Source organism: Meles meles, chromosome 3 (genome assembly GCF_922984935.1).
Source record: "Meles meles chromosome 3, mMelMel3.1 paternal haplotype, whole genome shotgun sequence".
NCBI lineage: Eukaryota > Metazoa > Chordata > Mammalia > Carnivora > Mustelidae > Meles > Meles meles.
The window spans coordinates 123185842-123207311 of NC_060068.1; the positions used below are offsets into that span (position 1 = coordinate 123185842).

At 36.2% G+C, this 21470-nt stretch overlaps 1 protein-coding gene across 2 annotated transcripts in view; it reads right to left on the reverse strand.

Annotated features, from left to right (window-relative positions):
* RANBP17 (RAN binding protein 17) overlaps window positions 1-21470 on the reverse strand; it is a 325143-nt gene that overhangs the window by 253331 nt on the left and 50342 nt on the right. For both annotated transcript variants that reach the window (XM_046000975.1, XM_046000974.1), the window contains exon 13: window positions 5659-5764. In XM_046000975.1, the coding sequence (XP_045856931.1) occupies window positions 5659-5764 (106 nt within the window). The remainder of the gene's footprint in view (window positions 1-5658; window positions 5765-21470) is intronic.

The window sequence follows — 21470 nt, forward strand, 5'->3', positions numbered from 1 at the left end:
TCTACATAAAACATCATTCTTATTGGGGTGCCTGGGTGGCTCAGTGGGTTAAAGCCTCTGCCTTCACCTGAGATTATGATCCCAGGGTCCTGGGATCGACCCGACATTGGGAACTCTGCTCAGTGGGGAGCCTGCTTCCTCCTCTCTCCTTCTGCCTGCCTCTCTGCCTACTTGTGATCTCTGTCAAATAAATAAATAAAATCTTTTAAAAAAAATCATTCTTTTTTTTTCTTTTCAGTCTGCATATTTTTTTCCCATTTTATTTATTTTTTCAGCGTAACAGTATTCATTCTTTTTGCACAACACCCAGTGCTCCATGCAAAACGTGCCCTCCCCATTACCCACCACCTGTTCCCCCAACCTCCCACCCCTGACCCTTCAAAACCCTCAGGTTGCCCCAACCTCCCACCCCTGACCCTTCAAAACCCTCAGGTTGTTTTTCAGAGTCCATAGTCTCTTATGGTTCGCCTCCCCTCCCCAATGTCCATAGCCCGCTCCCCCTCTCCCAATCCCACCTCCCCCCAGCAACCCCCAGTTTGTTTAAAAAAAAAAAAAATCATTCTTATTCCATTTAAAATCTCAATATTTTAAAACACATACTTATGTTTTTTCTATGCCCCACTTTGAATCTGCTTACGTACCCACCAACCTATTCACTGTAAGGACCTATTTAGCCAGAGCGCTTCCATCCATCTATTAAACAGTAACCTTGTTGTTTAACCCTTAAACTGTCCCTGCTCCCCTTCCCCCAGGGGACTTACTTAAAAACAAGTCCCAGAAACCAGCCCCAGGTAACAAAGCCCAAATACAAGGGTGGGTCAGGCCAGGTGGAGACACCCGATCAGTGAGGGGATGTATACTGTCTCCCTAGTTACCAAGGAGTAGGGGCCCCGCCCTCTGCGCACCTTTTGGGCACCAATTCTAACCAAGGTAATAGGCTAATTCAAATATCTACTAGGGTAAATTGTAATTCAGTTGGTCACCTAGCATGACTGTACAGCTTTCTCTGTGTGTTACAATTTCATTGGCCACCTGTGTGTGGCCAGGCCCAACCGCATGGCCTTTGCCCTTAAAAGCTAGTCTGAAACAGAGAGAGGTCGCCCTCTCTTGTAAGAGGTGCAGCCCCAAACATTCGGTTTGATTCTTGATGCTTGGCACGAAATAAAGCTTTGCTTGACCTTCGCTTTGTATCAGTCTCGCCCCTTTAATCACGGATCCATTATTGGGGGACCTAACATTCACTACCTCTTACCCCAGCCCTGGCCTCAACTACTTGCCTTGTAGCTCCAGTAAAAATGTACACAGTTCCTGCAATTGCAAATCCTCACCCAAGGGAGAAGAGAGGTCTATGACAGCTCCAGCCCTACCTCCCAATTCAGTAGGACCGACAGAAGCTCTGGCTTCCCCAATGGCACCTCAAAGAGGCCAGGCAATGCAGTTACAAAGTATGAAAAAGTTAAAACACCCCAGGAGTAGACTTTAATACGAAATGGAACACAGAAATAAGGAAACTAAGAAACGGGACACAGAAATAAGCAAACAGAAAAATGGCTTGCCCATAGTCCCCTTTCTTCCTGCTACCACCATGGACTGTTTTCAAGCACAGTGGTTCCATGTGGCCCCTAGGGAAAAGTCCTATAATAATGAGCAACCAGGTGTGTAATATACTACCTTATACACTTGATTCTCATTATTCATGGTGGTTATGTTCTATTAAAGACATTAAGCAAAGTGAACTAGTGAATACTGAACCACTGCATTCCCAGAGGAGACACAGGGTTAGGGTGCCTGCAGAACTCTGGTCACAATATTTTCATCAGCCAATCAAAACATAACTTTATGAGTGTTTCTCTTTAAAGACATCTTACTTAATATATTGTTGATTCACTAACACTGAACTCTTGGCCAACAACACAATAATTTGTGCCTGAACAAGGCTTACCTAACATATATATTTTCTCTGTAAGGTACTTCACAGCTTTTTTTGGTGCCTGGGAACACTAGAGAACTGTATCAGGGACCAGTGTAAAAAGCAAAACCACCAACAAAAAGCACAAAAATGTAAGATATAGGGCATTAAACAGACAATGAAAAGGACACTTATTTACAGCATGAGAGTTTGAAATAAGAAGGTACAGCATCTGTTCAGCCTCACCTGGGAAAGTGGGTATCAGGCAACTCAAATTTTTCATCATCAAGCACATATCCAAAAATGACTGCAATAGCACCACGAGTATTGGTTTTGGGGTTACAAATAAATTTTAGCAAGTACACAGATTTGCAAAAATGGAATATGTGAGTTGGGAACTTGGACTCTATTTGTTTTCTCTTACTCTCTCACTCTTCCTGTTCCTTCATTTTTTCCTTCCTTGAAAATGCCCCATTCTCCCCATCAATAAAGCCTTAGACCACAGAATTCACCTAACACTTTGTTTTTCTAGGCAATGGCTAAAACACAAATCAAATCTTATTTAAAGTTAAATATGTTTGTTGCTTAAAGAAAAAATTAAAATTTTATACTTGGCAAATATACACCTGCTTTTGTTTATTTCCTTAGCAAATATACACCTGCTTTTGTTTATTTCCTGTTATATATTTCTCAGGAAAATAATGCCAGTGGGTATTTCTCTACTTGATGATGAAAACTTAAGAAAATCAAACTAATTATAGCAAAAAGTATACTTACTTTTCACTTTACTAAATTATGTAATATTAAAAGATTGCACAGAAGCAAATTATTCACTGTTTAAAATTAACCAAAGCATTCTAAGAATACTCTCTTCATATTTTAAAGTTATTTGATATTAGAAATAAATCTTAGGAAAGCTAAAAATATTTATGTTCCATTCAGACTCAAGTTTCACTAAAGCAAGTACTAGTTTAAAGGTTAAAAAGAGTATGGAATGAAAAAAAAAGAGTATGGAATGAAGAGAAAAATTTCTATTCAGAATGGTAACAAATTTATTAAATACTCAGGGATATATTTAAGAAAAGTAAGGAAGGAAAATGCCACAACTAGGTCTAATAATTTTAAGGACCTTGGTAGGGTGATAGTGGTGTATATTGGGTGGTGGCAAAATTCGGGTGGCATAGATGTGGTCAAAAAGCAATGGAGGGCACCTGGGTTGCTCAGTTGGTTAAGCGACTGCCTTTGGCTCAGGTCATGATCCCGCAGTCCTGGGATCGAGTACTGCATCAGGCTCCCAGCTCCATGGGGAGTCTGCTTCTCCCTCTGACCTCCCCTCTCATGCTCTCTCTCACTCTGTATCTCTCTCTCTCTCAAAAAAATAAAATCTTAACAACAACAACAAAAAGCAATGGATAGTTAGTTACCCAATACAAGCTTTATTTATGATCATGGACTAGGTTTTTCACTTCATGACCATAGCCTCAATAAGGAGCAATGAATTATTTCCCTTATATTCTATTCTACACGGAGGAAAACAGACTTCTAAGATGAATGGAAAACAATGAAAGGCTTAAAAAAGATCTAAGAATTTTGGGTAAAGATAAAAGTAGCATTTCAAGTCAGTAAAGGGTGGAGTTTGCATTAACTGGTTAATACTATGGGAACTTCGGGAAAAGTATATAAAACAAATGTCGAGTATTAAAAATTAAATATAAAAAGCTGAAACCATAAAAGAACTAGGAGAGGGGCGCCTGGGTGGCTCAGTGGGTTCATGCCTCTGCCTTTGGCTCAGGTCATGATCCCAGCGTCCTGGGATCAAGCCCTGCATCGGGCTCTCTGCTCAGTGGGGAGCCTGCTTCCTCCTCTCTCTCTGCCTGCCTCTCTGCCTAGTTGTGAGTTCTCTCTGTCAAATAAATAAAATAAAATAATAAAAAAAAAAGAATCAGAAAATGTTAACACAGTACTAAACCAGTATTTGTTGAATCTGAACCCATATCCTGCATTAGTAATTTAAAAAAAAAAAAAAAAAAAAAAAAGAACTAGGAGAAAATCTAGGTGAATATTTTTATTATCTGGGTGTGGAACAACCTAAGTCTGAAGAAAGGGGGAAATATGGGGAAAAATTCACAGATCTCAATATATAAATATTTAAATCCATTAAAAAAGAAATTTCTTTTTTTAATTTTTAATTTTTTTATTAATATAATGTATTATTAGCCCTAGGGGTACAGGTCTATGACAAGAGAAATTTCTGAAACAAACTAAAAACATGAAGAAGACATTTTCAAAATGAATACTAAACACTAAGATCTTTGATATACACTGAGTTCTTATAGATAAATGAGGAAAGGTAATCACAAAAGAAAAGCAGCTAAATGATACAATCTATATATGTTTAAAAACCACAAAAAGAAAATACAATTGGGAAGTATAGGGATGGAAAAGAATGTTTGAAACCACCTGTAACCAAAGCAACAGAAATCAAAACAAGACATTTGTTATCTATAAACTGGCAGGGAAAAGAATTCTATTATCTAGCATTCAACTGCAGAAAAAGTGGTCTCAGAGCCTTTGAATTCAGAAAATAAACTGGTACAACTCTTCCAGAAGGTCATTTGGTAATAAGTACTAAAACTCTTTAAAATGCTGCAGACAATTCAACCAACTATATAGCCTTTAGGAATTAACTCTAATGAAATTATTTTGACCTATATAAAGATATGACTAAAAGAATATTCACCTCAAAGCAGTTTACAATATAGAAAAATTGAGAAACAACCCAAAATTCCAAAAACTGGGATATATTTAAATTATAGTACAGCTTAGAATATTTAATGTCTAGGTAGAATGTTCACAATATTATGCTTGATTTTTTTTTTTAAAAGAAGTGTTGGGGGGGCGGTATTTGGTAATATAGTGCTTATTATTTGCCAGGCATTGTTCTAAGCATCTTAAAAATATTAACTCATTTAACCCTTGTAATAGCCCAAAATGAATTATGCATTATTATCTCCATTTTAGTTTACAAAACAGTATTATAATTTTTGTTCAAAAAATGTTGAAAAAGACACATATAATGTACATATACCTTCAAGCATTAATTAAAAAGACACGAAGGTATTAAGCAAAATGACAGAAATAGTTATCTCCAAAATAATATATGACTTTTCTTTTTATTTGAAATAGTTAAGTGTTCAATTAAAACATGTATTACCTTGTTATAAAGAAAAATGTTATTAAAAATAAATTAAAATATTAAGAAAACCAACTCACATGTATTATTCACATGTAGGAATTTTCCTCAGTGTTAAGGCAAGTAATTCATTGCTTCTTACTGAGACTATGGTCATGAGGTGAAAAATCTAGTCAACAATCATCAACAAAGCTTATATCCGGTAATTGACTATCCATTGCTTTTTGACCAGATGTATGTCACCCTAATTTTGCCACCACCCAATACAAAGCAATTCTGCCTGCTTTATCGGGTCCTAAGAAATAAAAAGCAACCTAAATCTTGATCACACTATTTGAATACAAGTTTAAAATATATTTGACTATAACACTTATTAGAGACTTGACTTCTAACAAATCAGTTAACCTCTACGCCTTCCTTGGTTTTCTCACCAATAAAAAGAAAATAATACTTTCTTCAAAAGGCCAGGTAGAAAATGTTTTAGCTCATAAGACCAGTTCGATAACTACATTTCTTCACTACGTAAATTTCTGTAAACTTCATGGCCATTACTTACCGGCAGGATAATTCTCCATCCATAGCATCATGTTCATCTGTACTGGTATATGTTAACCTCCCTCCAACAACTGTCCCAACTAAGTACACCAGCCATGCAAGACGTCCTAATATAGAACAAGAAAAAAAAAATGTTTAGGAAGTATTAATAGAAACAATACTTATTTTGCAGAAAATTCTAAAATTGGCAAAAATGACCTATTCTTCCAAACAAGTGGTAAACTGTGAACTCAGTCCCTGAAAGAGAGCGGAGAGTGGGTGTTAGGAAGGCAGTTTAAATGTAAGAATGACAGGGATGCCTGGGTGGCTCAGTGGGTTAAAGCCTCGGCCTTCATCTCAGGTCGTGATCCCAGGGTATTGGGATTGAACCCCATGTTGGGCTCTCTACTCAGCATGGAGCCTGCTTCCTTCTCTCTCTCTGCCTGCCTCTCTGCCTACTTGTGATCTCTGTCTATGAAATAAATAAATAAAATCTTAAAAAAAAAAAAAAGGTAAAAATGACAGACTTTAGAGCCAGAAAAAACTATTCAAATCCTAGCTTGAACAATGTGTTATGTGATCTTGCCTAAGTGACTTACCTCTTTACATCTTAGGGTTTTCATTTGAAAAATGGAGAAAATAAGATCTACTGTGAAGACTTCAGATTAAAATTAAATTTGGTAACAAAACACCAAACGTAATGTCTAGATCCAGGCCTATATTGTTTAAGTACTAATATGATACAATGAGCAGCATCTTTTCTGAATGGTCAGTGTCATGATCACACCAGTCCGATCACTTTTAATATTATTTCCGCTTAAATCATAATAGATGATAATACATTTATTGCCTTTGTATTTTTATGCATATACTTCTTAAAATCCAAGACCGTCACCATTCAAATAACATACTCTGATGACCAAATCAATTTTACAGACAACATTAACAAGGGATTAAATGACTTTACAATAGTGGCACACATGGAATGTACGGTTTTCAAAAATTTTATTTTGGGGCAGCCAAAAGTGAGTGGCTCAGAAATGGAGTTATTTACTGAATGATTTATGTTTAAGCATGTTATTTTACATCTCTAGACTCATTGATCTATGTATCAGATTCTCCAAAATTTTTGAGACCTTTATGAATAATTAACAACATACCAATTATATTGCTAAAAAAAAATTTTGTGCTATTCTTAGAGACTGATTTTTCAAAGATGACCAGCTTATTTCATAATACCAAAATCAATTACATTTCTGTATTGAGAAAACTTCTCAAGTGAACTAAAGTATTTTTCACAAGGTATTGATTGGAACAGTCATAAAAGAGGCTGTCCGTGCTTCTTGGAAGACTTAGGAAGGATAAATACCTCCAGAAAAAAACCCACATTCTTCCTATATTCCTGTGAATACTAGCAATCATTACAACTTATCAACTCCCTCGGTCTTCTGGAGAGACATTAGCCTATTGAGGTGACAAACTTCCTATAAGTTAGAAATACAACTTGGCAAGTATCCATATCCCCTATTCTATCATAAAACAAATGAATAAATCAGAACAGACCAATTATTCAGTCTTGGACATTAACAATGTGAAACAGATTCAATAGGAGAACAAAAACACTAATTTGATCAAATAATAATAGAATTCATAAACTCAAGCTTCAAGATCCATATAATTAAAAAAAAAAGTAACAGAACAAAAAGCCCATGTAGGAAACTGAAGGTGTTAAGAAATTTACCTATATATATCAAAATTGTTTTGTGATTAATATAAAAGTCTATTAAGAACATACAATATCCCCTGATGACCCTACTTCCTCTGTAGGTCCTCTCAAGGGATTTCTCTTCCACGCCTCTTGTATCTCAGGCTTCCAACATGGAAGTATATTTTTTTGATGTTCCTCATTTCCACTTCTAAAACACACTCCCCCTCCATCATAAAAGCACTCAGCTTTACAGCTTATGTCATCAAATTATACTACCAAATACCCTTTCCTGTTGCAATAATCTATTCTCCCTCAGGTTATTTTCCCTTATTTTCTGAAGATGTTAGTTCCAGGCTTGCCATCACCCTTTCCAATAGAATTTCTATCATAATCAGCAGTAATTTCAATATGTACAAAGATGAATCTGCCAACTTCAACAATCCTTTGTTCTACTGGGACTCTCCAACACACGAATCTATCTCTTTCTTTTTTAACAATTTTACTGAAATATAATTCACATGCCATACAATTCACCTACTTAAAGTATATGACTCAATGCTTTTTTAATAAATTCACAGAGCTGTACAACCACCACCATGAACTAATTTTAGAACATTTCAATCTATCCCCAAAGAAATTCCACCCCATACCCCTTAACCCCACCCCCCAGTCCTTGCAACTATTAATCTACCTTATGTCTCTTCAGATTTTTCCCATTCTGGACACTTCATCTGAATAAAATCATTTAACATGTATCTTTGTAACTGTCTTCTTTCACTTAGCATAATGTGTTTAAGGATCATCCCTGTTGTGGTTTATACTGGTACTTCCATTTCTTATAGCAAAAAACAAAACAAAGCAAAAAAACAACATTCCATTGAACCGATGGTTGCCAGAGGGGAAGGGGTTGGGGGAATGGGCAAAATGGGTGAAGGGGAGGGGGAAATACAAGCTTCCAGTTATGGTATGAATATGGTATGAATGGGAATAAAAGGGACATTACAGGGATTATAGTCAATGACCTATAATAGCATTGTATGGTGACAGATGGTAACTACACTTACGAGGATACCATAAGGTATAGAGAAGTTGAATGACTATGCTGTATACCTGAAACTAATGGAACACTGTGTGTCAACTAAAAAATATTCCATTGTTGGACATACCACATTTTATTTATCTATTCATCAGCCAATGGGCATTTGGATTGTTTCTACATGTTGGCTTTAAAAATAATGCTGCTACTTACAGAAACAGCCCAAGTGTCTACTTACTGATGAATAGATAAGACATGGTATTCAGATAGATAAGATAGATATCTATCTCAATATGTGTGTGTGTGTGTGTGTGTGTGTGTGTGTGTGTGTGTATGATGGAATATTACTCAGCCATAAAAAAGAATGAAATCTTGCCATTTTGCCATTTGCAATGACATGGATGGAGCTAGAAGAGTATTATGCTAAATGAAATAAGTCAGACAAATACCATGATTTCACTCATATGTGGAATTTAAGAAACAAAACAAATGAGCAAAGCGGGGAGGAAAGGAGAGGCAAACCAAGAAACAAGACTCCAGTATAGAGAACAAACTGATGGTTACCAGAACAGTGGTGGGTGGGGGAAGGAGTTAAATAGGCGATGAGGATTAAGGAGCACACTTGTGATGAGCACCAGGTGCTGTATAGGTGCTGTTCAACCAATATATTGTACACCTGAAACTAATATGCTGCATATTAATTAACTAGAATTTAAATACAAACTTTAAAAAAACAATACTGTTATGAATACCTGTGCTGTTTTTATGTGGATATGTTTTAATTTCTCTTGGATATACCTAGTATTGGAATCACTGGGTCATATGATACCTAGATTTTTAAAACATTTTAAGGAATGGCTAAACTTTCCAAACTTTGCAAAGCAGCTGTACCACTTCTCATTCCCACCAGCAATAAATGAAGGTCCAAATACTTGTCAGCGTTTTTATTATCTTTTTTATTACATCCACCCTAGTGAGTATAAAGTGGTATCTTACAATTATGACATGTCCTTCCCTAATGACTAATGGTGTTGACCATCCTCACATATGCTTACTGGCCATTTACATATCTTCTTTGGAGAAAGGGCTATTCAAATCCTTTGCTCATTTTAAGATTTTATTTATATGAGAGAGAGTGCATAAGCAAGGACACAGGCTGAGCGGGAGGGAGAAGGAAAGGGAGAAAGAATCTCAAGCAGACCCTGCACTGAGTGTGCAGCCCAACGTGGGGATCAATCCAACAACCCTGAGGGGACCTGAGCCAAAACAAAGAGTTGGATACTTAGCTGACTGAGCCAGCCAGGCACCCTTCCTCTGCTCTTTTTTTTTTTTTTTTAAGATTTTATTTATTTATTTGAGATAGAGACAGTGAGAGCACGAGAGGGGAGAAGATCAGAGGGAGAAGCAGATTCCCCATGGAGCTGGGAGCCCAATGCGGGACGTGATCTGGGGACTCCAGGATCATGACCTGAGCCAAACGCAGTTGCCCCCCAGGTGCCCTCCTCTGCTCATTTTTAATTGAACTGCATTTTTTTTTTTTTACTAGTGAGCTATGAGAGTTCTTTATGTATTGTAGATCCAAATCCCTTATCAGATAAATAATTTGCACATATTTCCTCCAATTTTCTGGGTTCACTTTCTTGACAGTATCCTTTGAAGTAGTCTAAGATTTTTAACTGAGATAGCCCAAATTTTGAATTTTTCTTTTGTCATTTTAGCTTTTGGTGCATATCTAGAAACCATTGCCCAACCCAAAGTCATGAAGATTTACTCCTATGTTTTCTTCTGAGTTTTAACTCTTCATAGTTTCTTCATAGTTTTAACTCTTACATTTAGGTCTATGATTCATCTTGACTTAATTTTGCATATGGTGGGAGACAGTGGTTCAACTTCATTCTTTCCATGTGGTGTCCAATTGTCTCAGCACCATTTGTCAAAAACACTATCCTTTCACCATTGAATTGTCTTGCCACACTTGTCAGAAGCAACTGATTATAAATTAGAGGATATCCTGGACTCTCAATTCTATTTTATTGGTCTAATGTCTACCTTCATGCTAATTTCACAGTTTTGATTACTGTTGCTTTTTAATAAATTCTGAAATCAGAAAGTGTGAATCTTTAAACTTCATTCTTTTTCACACTTATTTTGCATATTCTGGGTCTTGTGGATGTCCTCATGAAGTTCAGGATCGGCGTGCCAATTCCTGCAAAGAAGCCAGCTGGGATTTCAAGAAAGATTGCGTAGAATCTGTAGGTCAATTTGGGGAGTATTCCCATCTTACCAATATTAAGTCTTCTGATCCATGACCATTGGTGACTTTCCACATGTACACCTCTAATTTCTTCCAACAAGGGTGTACAGTGATCAGTACATAAGTCTTATGCTTCTTTTTAAAAACTTATACCTAAGTATTTTATTCCTTTTGATGCTATTTTAAGTGAACTCATCTTCATTTTTGATTAATTGGGATATATATAAACATACTGTTGATTTTTATTAACCCTGTATCCTGCAACTTTGTTAATCTCTTTTTAGTACTAACACTTTCTTGGGACCTGCCATTTCTTCACTCTCTTAGAAGATTAATGTCTTCTCTATCCTGCTTAGCTAGCTTTAGTTCTTTGCTCAATCCTCAATCATTATAATCTCTGCCTTACACACCCCTTCAATTCCTCTTACTCTGACATACTCATCTTACACAACCCTAATTGTTCAAATCTAGTTCCCCACCAAGTCTTTGCCTATACCCCCACAATTAAATACAACTTGAGAAAGATACAACCATGCTGACCAGTCTCACTCTGGATTCACCTTTTCAGCAAGGCCTTCTAGAGCTATCCTATCAATTTTCAGTACCTAGAGTAGGAAGCATGCATGCCTTCCAGATAACCATCAATTTCTTCCCTCTACATATGCACAAGCCATCAAAAAGTGGAGTCTATTCTTCCAAACCTTTCTAAGTGTGAGCTGGATTTTAACAGCTCCGACCAACAGAATATGGTGGAAGTGACATCATTCCAGTACTGGGATTAGCCCTTAAGAGAACTGGCAGTTTCTTTCCATCTCTTAGGGAAATGTTCACTCTGGGGAAGCCAATCACCATTTAAGAAGACCAAATACCCTGAGACTATCATACTATTAGGAGGTCCAAGCTAGCAATGCAGAGAAGATCCCAAATGAGAACCATCCAGCTGAGACTTACGAATTGCAGAGAACACTAAGAGATAATAATAAAATGATTGTTATTTGATAAGCTACTAAGTTTTGGTAAGAGATTATGAGAACATAATCTGCCAACATTTCATATCTCCCTTCCCTGCTTGTTTATTTTAGTACTGTCACTTTCTAAAGAGTTTTATTTATTTATTTGACAGAGAGAGATCACAAGTAGGCAGAGAGGCAGGCAGAGAGAGAGAGAGGAAGCAGGCTCGCTGCGGAGCAGAGAGCCCGATGCGGGGCTCGATCCCAGGACCCTGAGATCATGACCTGAGCCGAAGGCAGTGGCTTAACCCACTGAGCCACCCAGGCGCCCCAGTACTGTCACTTTCTAATATAATATATATTTTACTTATTTATCTTGCTTTGTTACCTGTCTATTCCAATAGACTATCAACTGCATAATAACTGTTATTTTTTCTGTTTGGTAGTCTATCCCATCTCCAGAGCCTAAAGCAGTGCCTGGCACATAGTAAATTATCCAAAGACACGGGTTCCTGGACTAAGAAATCATTACATAGAAAAGATAGCATGATGGGCACTGGGGTGGCTCAGTCGTTAAGCATCTGCCTTCAGCTTGGGTAGTGATCCCAGCGTCCTGGGATGGAGCCCCACATCGGGCTCCCTGCTCAGAAGGAAACCTGCTTCTCTCTCTCCCACTCCTCCTGCTTGTGTTCCCTTTCTCGCACTCCCTCTCTGTCAAATAAATAAATAAAATCTTTAAACAAACAAAAAACAGATCGCATGAACTAGGACAAAAAAAGTTAACATTTTATCACTTTATACATTAAAATGTAGAGTCATTACTAAAAATCAATGTAATTATATATTTATTGCTTAAATAAAACCAATTTCTTCTCAAAGCATACTCAACACAAGATATGAAGTCTATCCTCATTATTTGTAGATTCTCCTAATGAAAATTCGTCTACTTGGTAAAATTTATTTGTAACTCCAGAAATACTTCATGTTTAGATGCACAACAGCAAAATAATTTGAGTAGCCCAGTGTGCACTTGCCAAGCGTAGGTAGAACAAAGCAATACTTTCCTTTCTTGTTTCATCTTTCATACTATAAACAAGTAAGTATTTTTACAAGGTCTTTTTTTTTTTTTTTAAGATTTTATTTTATTTATTTGACAGAGAGAGATCACAAGTAGATAGAGAGGCAGGCAGAGAGAGAGAGAGAGGGAAGCAGGCTCCCTGCTGAGCAGAGAGCCTGATGCGGGACTCGATCCCAGGACCCCGAGATCATGACCTGAGCCGAAGGCAGCGGCCCAACCCACTGAGCCACCCAGGCGCCCCTTACAAGGTCTTTTTGATGCTCTATTTTTTTTTGTACTTTTGTCCTTTCTGTTGGTGATTTTACTATTTAAAATATTCCCCAAGATCAGTAAAGTGCTGCATAGTGTTCCTATACGTAAAAAACATGTATGTTCCTATATGCTACACAGTGTTCCTATATGTAAAAAACATGTATGTTCCTATATGCTCCATAGTGTTCCTATATGTAAAAAATATGTATGTTCCTCTATGTTATGTACCTCACAGAGAAAATACATGTGTTAGATAAGCTTCATCTTGACATGAATACTAGGGACGTGGACTATGAGTTCAATGTTAATGAAGCAATAATATACAGTAAACAAGGTGTCTTGAAACAGAAACACATATAAAATAAGGCTATACGTTCATCTGTCAATGAAAATGTTGTGACCGGGGTCTGCAGGAACCTAACGTGTATTCACCCTAGAAACAATAGCTTAATATTTGCTAATTCAGTGTTCACTGCAACTTTATAGACTGTAAATTCTGAATAAGAATATTTGACTATATTTCTCAGAATCTCACAGAGGTCATTATTAATAGATTATGCCGCAACTGTGCGTGGCACATACACATTTTGAGTAATGGATGTGAATCTGAAACACCACAAGTATAGTTTGGTGAAGGCAGTGTAATACTCTACCTGGCCAATGGGAGTCATTACTTAAAAAATGTCATACTGCAAATTTTTTGAAGATGAAAAACATTATTTAAATGTAAATAATAACCTTTTAAAATAATAACTTTTTTAATATGTTTTATCAATTTAGATATTTAGGTACTGGTTATTAAAGCAAGCTTGACTTTACTAAAAATAACAGCAAACATTTTTATGATGTTTTCTATGCACTAGCTACTATTCTAACCATTGTATTACCTATATTTACACTCATTTAATGTCACAAATGTTCTATTAAAAACTGCAGGGCTATGATTCCAATACAGGCAATGGAGTTTCAAGAGCCGGTCTCATACCCTTAGGAGATACATACCACTACCTCTCAAGACGGATAAAAGGGAATACTCAAGCAGCACAATTGTCCATTAGCTAGACAAACTGTAATGATCCAACAACATCTCGTGATCCAAGAATCTCCCAAGTGTTTATTTAACACATTTTAATTCCCAATCTGGAACTTTTCTTTGCCTCCCATGTTTTGACCACAGATGAGATTGCATCTACCTTTGGGATCATGTCTAGGGTCTTTTACACTTCCTTTGATTCCCAAACCACCCACAATAAACCCAAGTATATGTGACACATGAAATGAGTATGTTTTGAATAGCTGAATTTAAAATAAGAAAACTTATTTTGGGGGTTTATCACTAATGTAAACACAGAAACATTTGTCTACCAGTTTTTTTTTTTTTTTTTTTTTCTAAAGATTTATTTATTTGACAGATAGAGATTACAAGTAGGCAGAGAGGCAGGCAGAGAGAGAGAGAGAGGAGGAAGCAGGCTCCCCGCTAAGCAGAGAGCCCGATGCGGGGCTCGATCCCAGGACCCTGGGATCATGACCTGAGCTGAAGGCAGAGGCTTTAACCCGCTGAGCCACCCAGGCGCCCCTGTCTACCAGTTCTTGATAAAAACAAGGCTACTTGAAAATAGTTAAAGAATTCACCAGGGATGGGGGCGCCAGGGTGGCTCAGTGGGTTAAAGCCTCTGCCTTTGGCTCAGGTCATGATCCCGGGGTCCTGGGATTGAGCCCCACGTGGGGCTCTCTGCCCAGCAGGGAGCCTGCTTCCATTCCTCTCTCTCTGCCTGCCTCTCTGCCTACTTGTGATCTCTGTCAAAGAAAGAAAGAAAGAAAGAAAGAGAATTCACCAGGGATGTAGCTTTCATATTTCTCTGTTGACATATCAGTATTATAAAAAATGGAGGCAGTACAATTTACTACCAAGAGCATAAGGTTCGTCCAAATTCTACCTCAACTATTAACAATGCTAGTTACTTAATTTCTCGTTTTTATTCTTATTTATAAATACGAGGGTGATAATTACACCTGGCTCACAGGCTTGTGACAAGCACTACATTGTATTCTGCATGTAAAGTACTCATAATAATGCTTCCTACAAGTGCTCACTAAATGTTAACTATTATCACTAATACTATTATTATAAAATAGCCATCCTCTTTTTCATTCTTCTCTATCAAACAAACCTACAAAAACCAAAACACACCAATATTGCTTTTATATGTTCATTGTAAGTTTTATTTTTTTAAAGATTTTATTTATTTATTTAACAGAGAGAGAGAGAGAGAGAGACACAGAGAGAGACAGAGAGAGAGAAATATCACAAGTAGGCAGAGAGGCATGCAGAGAGAGAGGGAGAAGCAGGCTCCCCGCAGAGCAGAGAGCCAATGCGGGGCTGGATCCCAGGACCCTGAGACCATGACCTGAGCAGAAGGCAGAGGCTTAACCCACTGAGCCACCCAGGCGCCCCATAAGTTTTACTTTAACAGCTGCTCATGAAAATCAAGTCACAATATTAAAAATTTTTTAAGTTCTTTTGTCTCTACCAAAGGCTTGTTGCAATTACAGCTAGTTACCATTAGTTATATATATATATATATATATATATATATATACACACACACAACTAATGGTATATATATAATATATATATATATATATATATACCATGGTATATATATATAATATATATGGTAACTAGCTGTAATTGCAACAAGCCTTTGGTATATATATATAATATATATATACATTATATATATATTATATATATATTAATGCTTTTGTAAAACAAAGCAAAAAACTATAAAGTGAAAAAAAATTTCCAGGTAAAATACACTTAGAAAAGCATGGGCCTTTCTATATGTCATGTTCTGCCATAGTGCTTTAACTAAATATGTGTATATATGAGGTACAGTGAGAAGGGAGAGACCCCATGCCCAAAGGACTGAACCTAGTAAGAGGTAAAGGAGAAAAATGATTTTTTCAGTGCAGTTGATGAGTATTACTGTCCAATAATAGAAAGATAAAAGATACTAAATACAAGACATGAACTTCTCAAATTTACATTTTTTATTGTTTAATTCCTTTTGTTCTGTAACTCAAAAATTAAGGTTTATATATCAAAAACGCTATGCAAAAAAAAACCACAGGACCAATTATAAGCATTTTTTCTGAAATTATGGTATATTCTAAATGGAAATTTGTTTATTTGGAGGAAAAACGGAATATTTACTCTTCTTGTTTTGGAAAGCACTGACTTCTATCACACAAGAAACAACAAGCAGGCATTTCCTAACCTTTGGAAACTTAACAACCGCTAACTGAATAAATTAGGATTAGTGTTAGAAATAAAAATTGGAATGTAAAGGCATTATTATTAAACCATCAAACATAATTTTTGTATTTAACTGAATGAAAAATAATTTGAGAAAATAATATTTCTCATAAACACCCTTTCCCTAAACCTCACCAATTTTAGACTGACAACATTCGAAATAATAAATGTTACTATGGTTACAGAATTTTATCCACAAAGTTTAAAGAACAATGTAAATCCATACATCAAAATTACATTTAGAAATTTAAATATACATCAGTTTCATATCTATAAATTTGTTCTGAATCTCATCTTTATAATGATACTATATTTCCATTATAATTTTCCATTTTTCTATTTATTCTGAAATGTTCAGGGCGCTTGTTTTAGCAGCTGTTCAAGCACAGAACATTTTTTCCTTTAACAAAATAATTATTGCTGTAATAATCTGTAATTATGGTTTATAACTGCAATAATCCCAAAGAAATCAGTCATTACCATAGATCACAAGTAATCGTTAACTACTGTTAATGACCTATTTCTTAGGGATTATTGTTTTCGTAAACCATGACCATATCACCACAAATATGGAAGAGCAAGACAATATAATACAAATGAGATCATAATATAATAATAAACTTATTTTGTAACATTAAAAGCCATTAAGCATCTAAATTAAAGCACACATAACGAGAGCATATAATTTTCTTTGTTCAACACTAACTGAAGTGTTTAGTCTGCACAAAAGAAATTGAATACTGCTACATATGGTGGTATAAACTAGAGCCACATTAGGCGCTTCTTGTAATCTAAAACAATCATTTTTAAGTAGAACACAGATATTTCTAAAAGGCAGATTCGTTCCCAATGACAAAAAAAAGAAAAACAAAATGTTAAAAATTTTCTACGTACTGGGCATTAGAGACTGAAATGTTATTAAAACCACATAGTGGGTGCTCAGTTGGTTAAGCAACTGCCTGTGGTCATGATCCTGGAGTCCCGGGATGGAGTCCCACATTGGGCTCCCAGCTCAGCAGGAGTCTGCTTCTCCCTCTGACCCTCTCCCCTCTTGTGCTCTCTCTCACTTTCCCTCAAATAAATAAATAAAATCTTAAAAAGGACCTACACAGTATATCCAGCTATAAAAACTGTGAATTTATATTTAACCAAGAATCAGGTCTGACTTAATTTCAATTTAGTATCAATAAATTATTACATTGAAGTTAATTCCATTTTTGTATCTCAAAACAGCTATACTCCTTTGTGGGAAAACAGATATTATTTTATAACTGAATCTTTTTACTTTTTACATTGCAATGTAATATTTGATATATATGAAGCTATGTGTAATGGATATAAAGTATAATGAAACAAACACCTATTTAATCCCCAGTCCAACTCAAGAACCAAGGCTACCCCTCCTCTAACATAGCCCCTTACCTGACACCCTAGAGGTAACCATGATCCTGTATTTGGTGCTTACTATTCTCTTGAAATTTTTGTTTCATTTTATCACTTATGCATATACTCCTAAACAATGTATTTTTAGTCTCACTTGTTTTGGGGCTTTATTAAGTGTTTCATACCACATACAGTTTCCTGAAAATTACATTTCTCCATTAGCTATTGTATCTCTGACATTCATCGTAAGTATACCTCTACTTCATTTATTTTTATTGTTATAGAATACTGTATTGTATAATCACAGTATCATCTGTTTATCCATTTTCACGTTTATGGGTATTTGAGCTGTTTCCACTTGTGCCTTTAGGAACAACTCGACTATGAACATTCAGTCTCACACCACTTGTGGAGATTTCCTAGAGGACATCCCTAAGACTGGAAGTGCCAGGCCAGCAGGGAGTCAAATGTTCCACTTTGCAAAATAACATCAAATTGACTTCTATTCCATTTCTAAACGATTTACTTTATATTCCTACCACAAGAGTGTAAGAATTCCCTTTGATCTACATTCTCCTGTAGGATTTCTTATTTTTCCCACCTACTGGGAGTACGAATGGTATCTCATGTGCCTTTTAAGTATGGTTCTAAAAAAATACTCAAGTGTACGGGTTCATTTATTATTATTTTTGTAATTTAGTTTTAGTTTAATTGCAAATTGTAAGACTGTGGACTCTATGATGCTATGTGACTGAAATTTGTTGAGATTTGCTTTATATGCAAATACTAGCTCAAAGTTTAAAAAATGACATGCAATTCACATATAACATTATATTAGTTTCAAGTGTAAAATATAATGATTTGATATTTGTATATATTAGGAAATGATCACATTAAGTCCAGTTAACATTTGTCACCTCACATAGTCACAACTTTTTTTATGGTAAGGACATTTCAAGATTTATCCCCTCAGCAACCTTCAAATATACAATACAGAACTCTTACTATAGTCATCATGCTGTACATTACATCCCCATGACTTATTTATTTTGTAAGTGGAAGGTTATAACTTTTGACCATGTTTATCCACTTTGCCCACCCCCCACCCTCCTCTGGGCAACCACCAATCTGTTCTCTGTATCTATGAATTCAGCTTTTTGTTATGTTTTACTTTCAGATTCTACATATAAATGAGATCATATGGTATCAGTCTTTCTCTGACTTGTTTCACTTAGCATAATGTCCTAAGGATCTGTCAGACATGGCATGATTCCCCCGGTTTTTTACGCCTGAATAATATTCCATTTCACACACACACACACACACACACACACACACACACACACACACACACACTTTCTTTCTCCATTCATCCATCAGTGTACATTTAGACTGCTCCCATGTCTTGGCTCTTGGTTATTGTAAATAAAGCTGCAATGAACATGGGGGTGTAGATACCTTTTCAAATTAGTGTGTTTTATGTTCTCTGAACAAATACAGAGAGGTGGAATTGCTGGATATTATGGTAGCTCTATCTTTAATTTTATGAGGAACTTCCATGCTGTTTTCCGTAGTGGCTATTCCAATTTACATTCCCACCAACAGTGAATGAGGCTTTCCTTTTCTCTTTTTTCTTACATCTTTACCACACTTGTTTCCTCTTGTCTTTCAGATAAAAGTCATTCTTGAGAAGTGTGAGGTGCTTTAATTGTGGTTTAAATTTCCATTTCCCTGATGACTAGTGATGTGGAACACCTTTTGATATACCTGTTGTCACTAAGTTGTATGAGTTCCTTAAATATTTTGATATTAACCTTTCATCAGATATATATGTTTGCAAATATTTTCTCCCACTGGCAAAGATCTATTGGTAGAAAAATTCTGGTTTTGTTGTCTGAAAATGTCTTTTGTTCATCCTTGTTCTTGAAAGATACTTTTGCTTACATATAATTATAGGATTGCTGTTATTCTGGCTCAATTTTTTAAAAAAATAATATTCTACCATCCTCTGGCTTACATTTCTACTGTTGAGAAGTGAGCTTATCAGTCTATTTTATACTCCTCAAGCTGTTTTGGAGATAATCTGTCTTTGGGACCATACACTATGACTAACTCTTTTTTGATTGGTGTATGTTGGGCTTGCTGTATCAATAGATTCATGTCTTCCATTAATTCCAAAAAATTCTCAAATAGATTATCTTCAGTTATTGCCTCTGTTCCATCTCCTCTATTCTGCTTTTCTGGGATTGATTTGATACCCTGACATTTCATCCCATCCTTTACCTTCTTTTTAAATAGTCTCACTTCCTTGTTTCTCCACATTCTTGAAAATTTCTTTAAACCTAACTGCCAATTTGCTAATTCTTTCCTTAGCTATGTCTGATTTACTGTTTAACACACCCATTAAATTTTAAATCACAAAATTTTTTTCTTCAATATTAAGTTTTACCTGAGTCTTCTTCAGTCTGCCTTGGTCATCTGTCATACTCCTGTTGGCTCATTTTTTTATTCTATTTTTTATTTCTTTAAACATTTCATACAAAATTATTTTATATTCCCATCCAATTCCAGTATCTTAAGTCCTTGGGAAGGTCTAAATCAAATAGGTAATTTATTGTTTCTGTTACTGCTCATTGAGGCTATCTTGTTCATTATTTGTGTACTTGTTACTTTTAAAATTATGAACACTCATTTGATTGCTGTGAATCTGCAGGTTTCTCAAGGCCCTAAATTATGGTTACTATTCATCAGAGAAGGTTTTAATTTACTTTTTTTGCTGGAGGAAAAGGGGCTCTAACATTTTGGGGTCACTTTATCCCCTTTCAAGTGTCCAACTTAATATATGAATCTTAATCACCAATTTAATCCCTGGTACCAATAATTTGCCTTTGGATATATGAATCTTAAGTTCAACACACAGGAGGCCTAAGGCCTTGCTACCAATTTAATCACTGATACTGATAATTTGCCTTTGAAAGCAATACTGCCTTTTGACCTTGTTTGCTGTTGACTAGTTCCACTCTGGTTAAAGTTCATTTTTTTGAGGGAGAAACAGGTTGGGGAGGGACGCGATGGACAAAAGGGGTGGTGAGTAGCAGAAGGGAGGAAAAGGAACCTCAAAAATTTCATGCACTTATTTCAAGCCCAGAAATGCATTAAAAAGTTTATCCGGGGGCTGGCTGTTTTGCATCTGAAAAGCCTTTCAGAGCACCAAGCTGGGTGGCTCGGTGGATTAAGCCGCTGCCTTCGGCTCAGGTCATGATCTCAGGGTCCTGGGATCGAGCCCCGCATCCGGCTCTCTGCTCCGCAGGGAGACTGTTCCTCCTCTCTCTCTGCCTGCCTCTCTGCCTACTTGTGATCTCTCTCTCTGTCAAATAAATAAAAAAAAAAGAAAGAAATAGTATTTGGGATATAAACCAAAAAAAAAAAAAAAAAAAGTGATTTTACTGGCAGCCAACCATAACATAATCTGAGTCAATGTAGAAAACAAATCTGAAAAGATACTATATGGGATGCCACTGAGTCATTAGACCAAAAAAAGCCCAAAAAACAAAAGAAAAATCCTTTTAAAAACACTACAGCACAGACTTACAGGGCAAGCACATAGCTACAAAAAGATAGCCAGCAGAAAAGACAAGGAGGGATGAAAACAGCGTGTACTCATCAGTCTGTGCTCTCTGCTACGGTGCATCTGCACCCAACATGCACGAAGACACCGGATGTTACTACTGAGCTGATAAGAAAGTAAAATAAATCCTCAAAGGCCTAAAATCTAGAGACATAAGCATGGGAACAGCCTGAGAACTTGAGTTTCTCCTTGATGGACAAAGGACAAAGCCCAGGGCATGCCCAGT